The 5640-nt window shown below is 57.1% G+C and overlaps 1 protein-coding gene across 1 annotated transcript; it reads left to right on the top strand.

Annotated features, from left to right (window-relative positions):
- On the top strand, positions 1–3154 carry Adra2b (adrenoceptor alpha 2B; the record flags this gene model as incomplete). Its single annotated transcript, XM_010638197.2, has 2 exons — positions 1–1310; positions 1760–3154. Coding segments are annotated over 2 exons (1329 nt in total), but the record flags the coding sequence as incomplete, so codon positions are not given.
- Positions 3155–5640: the final 2486 nt, after the last annotated feature.

Below are 5640 nucleotides of genomic sequence, written 5' to 3'. Positions count from 1 at the left end.
TCCGTGCAGGCCACCGCCGCCATCGCGGCGGTCATCACTTTCCTCATCCTTTTCACCATCTTCGGCAACGCACTGGTCATCCTGGCTGTGCTGACCAGCCGTTCCCTGCGCGCACCGCAGAACCTGTTCCTGGTGTCGCTAGCCGCCGCGGACATCCTGGTGGCCACGCTCATTATCCCCTTCTCGCTGGCCAACGAGCTGCTGGGCTATTGGTACTTCCGGCGCACGTGGTGCGAGGTGTACCTGGCGCTCGACGTGCTCTTCTGCACCTCGTCCATCGTGCACCTTTGCGCCATCAGCCTGGACCGCTACTGGGCTGTGAGCCGCGCGCTGGAGTACAACTCCAAGCGCACTCCGCGCCGCATCAAGTGCATCATCCTCACCGTGTGGCTCATCGCGGCTGTCATCTCGCTGCCGCCCCTCATCTACAAGGGAGACCAGGGTCCGCAGCCTCACGGGCGCCCTCAGTGCAAGCTCAACCAAGAGGCATGGTACATCTTGGCTTCCAGCATCGGGTCTTTTTTTGCTCCCTGCCTCATCATGATCCTGGTTTACCTGCGCATCTACCTGATTGCCAAGCGCAGCCACCGCAGAGGTCCCAGGGCCAAGGGGGGCCCTGGACAAGGTGAGTCCAAGCAGTCTCGTCCTGTCCTTGGGGGGGCTCCAGCCTCAGCCAAGGTGCCACCCCTACCCTCGCCTCTGTCTTCTGCCGGAGAGGCCAATGGACACCCCAAGCCCAATGGGGAGAAGGAGGAGGAGGAGACTGCTGAAGATCCTGAGACCAGGACTCTGCCACCCAGCTGGGCTGAGCGGCCCACCTCAGGCCAGGGCCAGAAGAAGGGTGTTGGTGTGACACCCGCAGAGGAGGAAGCTGAAGAGGAGGAGGAGTGTGAGCCTCAGGCGGTGCCAGTCTCTCCTGCCTCGGTGTGCAGCCCATCTCTGCAGCAGCCACAGGGCTCCCAGGTGCTGGCTACCCTGCGTGGCCAGGTGCTGCTGGGCAGGGGTTCGGGTGCTGTGGGTGGGCAGTGGTGGCGTCGGCGGACCCAGATGACCCGGGAGAAGCGGTTCACCTTCGTGCTGGCTGTGGTCATCGGTGTCTTTGTGCTGTGCTGGTTCCCCTTCTTCTTCAGCTATAGCCTGGGCGCCATCTGTCCTCAGCACTGCAAGGTGCCCCATGGCCTCTTCCAGTTCTTCTTCTGGATTGGCTACTGCAATAGCTCGCTGAACCCCGTCATCTACACCATCTTCAACCAGGACTTTCGCCGTGCCTTCCGAAGGATCTTGTGCCGCAAGTGGACCCAGACGGCCTGGTGAGCCTGCCCGCCCACTGCCTGGGTGGGGTCCATGCCAGGGCCAACCCATCTCCCACCCTGCTTTGGGTGGCTGTCTCCCTGGGGCTTTCTGAACCCCATCCCATTTCTGCAGGCCTCAACCTGGGAGCTTCTGAGAGGGCGGGGGCAGAGGGGCCATTCCCAGTGGCTCATGGCTGCCTCGCCTTGCTGGGTCTGTGCTGGGGGGACCTCTTCTGCACCCCCTTCCTGAGCACAAGTAACTTGGGCTGTGCTGAATGAGCACATTTGGGCCTTCCCAAATGTTCCCCCTATAGAGCACCTTCCCCTCAGCCTCCTCTGAGCGCATGGGTAGGCTTTCATATCTTGAGGATCCCATGTGCCTTGGCAGGTCACTTGCTTGTGGTGTTTTTGTTTCTTTATCTGCCCCCCTGCCCCAAGAGCAGGATGCCAGCTTCCCCATTCCCCAGGAGGCCCTGCTGCTGCTGAGGAGGAGGAAGAATGAAGACCGTTTGTTCACCCACATTGGGCACCATGGATCCCAGTGGGCACCAGGAGGGTTTATAGGATGCCACTGACTCTGGGCTCTTCTCTCTCCCTTCTGCTTTGGGGTCTGTGGCTCCTTTAAAGAACAGAACCTTGGATCAGTACCTGGCCCCCTCTGGGAGGCGGATGGGCACGTGGAAGCCTTGATGGGAGCTCCCCGATCACTGGCATTCACCCCCCTGAAAAAACCAGGCGACAATAGCTTGCCGCCTACTTGCCACAGAGAGATGAAAGGCTTTGCAGAAAGCTTTGAGCTCCGTGGGGGAACACACTGGAGAACCAGCAGATGTGATTATCCGGTGACATAAAAATCCCTTTTCTGTGTGTTTGCCACCAGCCGCCTTCCTGGAGACTCTTGTTCTGTGTCCAGGGTGTGTGAATTCCTGCTCCAGCCTGGAAGCAGGGAAAGGCACACTATTTTGAGTTCCAGAAATTCTTTGAGAATGTGTTCTTATGCCCACGAAGGTTTGGGTTATTATGCTGGGTGACAGCTTCTTGACATGTCACCTGCAACACTAAGCAGCTTTTCGGTGGCTTTGGCTCCCACCCCAAGGGGGATATGTCTTTTGTCTTCAGTAGGCAAAGTGTTTCCCCGAGACAGCTAAAAATACCTACACCATGGAAGCAGTCTGTGCGGAGAGCCCAGGTGGGTGGCAGAACCCCCTGGTGGGGTGCTGGGGCTGCAGCAGGCAAGCTAGGCCCTGTGGACTCCCCAGACTCCCCCGGGAGCTGCCTGTGCAGTGCCCAGGGTAGGCCTTTGGGCAAGCTGGGCCCCTGTGCAGCATAACTGGTTACACCCAGGAGGGTCCCTTGCTGATGCCTAGAGTTCTGCCTTGACATGTGCCATGGCAAAGGGCCTTACCCTCATGGTTCTTTCCCTGTCCTGAACCTGGTGCCTGAAACAATTGGACATCTAGAAAGTACATTGCCCAGTCGTCCCCTTGGTCTGTCTAGCTGCACACTGGGCCAGCATGCCCCCTAGTGTGGGAGCAGGGGTGGGTTGAACGACTGAGGCTCTTAGCATTCTGATGCGCCTGCCAGATTGGAAAGGATGCTGAGGGAGTTTCCTGGGGTAGAGAGAATGGTGGGGACCAAAGAGAGTTCCCCCCACCCCTGGGGAGGAGGCCTGTCCCACCTGGTTCTCCCTTGGTTGCAGTTGTGAGCCAGGACATTGTCCTGGGCTGTGGCCCTCAGCTGTGACAGGGAGGCTGGGCCCAGGGGACCGACTGATTGGTGACCATCTGCTGGCTAATCGTGTGTGACCCAGGGGACCCTCGGCAGTATGGCTTGTAACATGCAACTGTTTTTTAAAAGTGAGCTATTTTATCAATAAAGGTTATTTTGTAATAAGTAAGCAGTGTCCTCACTGCCCAAGGGCTGCTGGAGTGTATCGCTCAGCTACTTGGCTGTACACAGGGGTGTTGGCCCAGAGGGCTGGGCTTCCTCCCAGGGCCATCTGTCCTCTCCTCCCCAGCTGTGGCTGGTTGCCCCCTCCCCCCGGTTGTCATCTCAAGCCAGTGCTGGTGAGGATGGCTGGAAAGAAGCCCAATACCAGCTGCCTGGCAAGGGGAAGGGGCGGGCTTCCCAGAGGAGGTGTCCTTCAAGTTGGGTCTTAGAGAGCAGCCAGCATACACTAAGAGGCAAGATGGGAGGTGTTTTGGACAAGGAGAGAGCATGTGCAGGGGCTATTAAGTGGCTAGATTAGTGACAGCCCCAAGTGTGTCGGTCAGCCCCAAGCCAGCCAGGGCTGTGGGGTAGCAGAGGTGGGTGGACGCTGTCACACAGGTCGGGCTGTGGGTGGGAGGGAGGCTGTTCTGCAGAATAGTCTTCAGCTGCTGCCTTCACTGGGGGTGGTAGGAGGGAAGATGGGAGATGCTTTGGCCTGGGGCCATCCCCCAGGAGATGTCAGAGACCCCAAGTTGTGTTGTAAGTGGAATTAGGGACAAGTCCTCCAGGCTTCTGCCCTACCTCATTGCCTGAGATCAAGCAGATGTGGGGGTCCAGCCAGGATGGCCTGGCTCCTTGAGTGTGGGAGGTGACAGTGGTCCGGCAGCAGGTGGCCAAGGACAGACATATCCTTCACTGCAGACCCCAGGTTGGCAGGGCTAAGGGAGCAGCAGTGGGGCCCGGAGTCTGGGTCGCAGGACCACCCCACTATTCCCATACTGGCCCAGATCTACATCTTCAGCATTCATCTTTCTTTCATACTTCTGATAGGGACAACCAGGCGAGACCCAGTGTGCCCAACACCATGGGGGAGAGGGTACATGGGATCTGCCGACAAAAAGACTTTGAAAGCCCATTTTTGAATATACTGTCTCATTTAATCCTCATACCTTTGCTTTCTGCAATAGAGGAAGCAGACTCAGCTGGGTCCTGGAACCATCAAACTAAAATTTAAGTGCAGAATTGTGGTTCCCCCTCTGAGTTAGCTCTCATTCAGTGGTGCTGGGCGTCTGGAGGTTCTGAGACTATATCTGGGTGGATTCAGTAGGCAGCTGATTGTTTGCTCATGTCTGTGTAAGTGAGAGTGTGTGCCCAGGCTTCCCATTCCTGACAATTCAGTTCAGTCCCTGAATTTTATTGAAGAAAAGACTAAGGCTCAGAGAGAGATAATGACTTGCCTCACATGGCCTCACATGTGGCAGACACATGGCAGCAGAGCTGGCTCTAAAACTCAGGTTGTCCAGCATCTGGCACCTTCTTATAGAAGCACTTGTCCTGACTCCAGATGCAAGGAGGAACAGGACCATATCCAGGGCACATCTGTGGCCACCTGCTGGATGTCAGACCTGGGCTAGGCTGGTTCTTCTCCTTCCAGTGCTGGGAATCATATCCAGACCTACATGCTAGGTAAGCTCTCGCTGCCTCTGAGCCACACCTGGTCCCATTAGACTTGCCTTCACTCCACTATCTTATTCATTTCTCAGATGAAGCTGAGGGGCAGAGGACAGGAGGTGAGCAGGGGCTGGCAGCTACCAGGAGGAAGTGTGCTGTCTTGGTCTGCAACTGATCTTCTGGTGACCCTGCTCCTATGACACCCCTGGCTGCAGGGCAGCCCCAACCCAGAGACAGTTAAAGAAGTGGGGATGGGAGACCCTGCTGCCTCCCACTGATCTGGGGGAATCTGGTGCCTTTGTTTGCAGGGGATACCTCAATGGGGCCCTCGGACCCAACCCCTGCCTTGGGACAGCTGCTGAGAAATTGGGGCTTCTGAGACTCCTTCTGTAGAGCATTGTGGTAACAGCACCCTTCATTGTCCCCTCAGAAGGTTCTGGTTGGGTGTGGTGGTGCACGCCTGTAATCCCAGCACTCCAGGGGTTGAGGCAGGAGGATTGCTGCAAGTTCAAGGCCAGCCTGGGCTACATGGTAAGCCTGTCTCAACAAAACAAAACAAAACAAAACAAAACAAAACACAAGAGATTCTGGGGGTTGCAGAGATAGAAAGAGGCTTGGGAGTTAATCAGGCCCTCTACCACCCTCCCCATCCTGTACATCATCTTCAGCAAGTGTGAGTGGTGGTAGGGTGCTGGGAAGGGTACATGACACCCATCCCCTGGGCTTGCTAAGTCTGGGAGGAGGAATTGCCCTGCTGGGTTGGCACTGGACAACCTTTGATTTCCTTGGTGTGCTGGGCATTCTGCTCACAGGGCCTGGTGGCTGTGGCTGGCAGGACTGGGTTGGGGCTGCCTGCCCACCCATGAAAGTCCCAGGGGAGGGGAGGGATCCTGGGTTCATATCCTGCCTCTTTCATGTCTGTTGGGCTGCCCTGGGCAGAACGGGGTCCCTCTCTGAGCCTCAGTGT

Source organism: Fukomys damarensis, unplaced genomic scaffold, assembly GCF_012274545.1.
Source record: "Fukomys damarensis isolate Sample0158 unplaced genomic scaffold, DMR_v1.0_HiC HiC_scaffold_9, whole genome shotgun sequence".
Lineage (NCBI taxonomy): Eukaryota > Metazoa > Chordata > Mammalia > Rodentia > Bathyergidae > Fukomys > Fukomys damarensis.
Note: the sequence above shows the minus strand (reverse complement) of the source record. Positions and strands in the feature narration are given on the sequence as shown.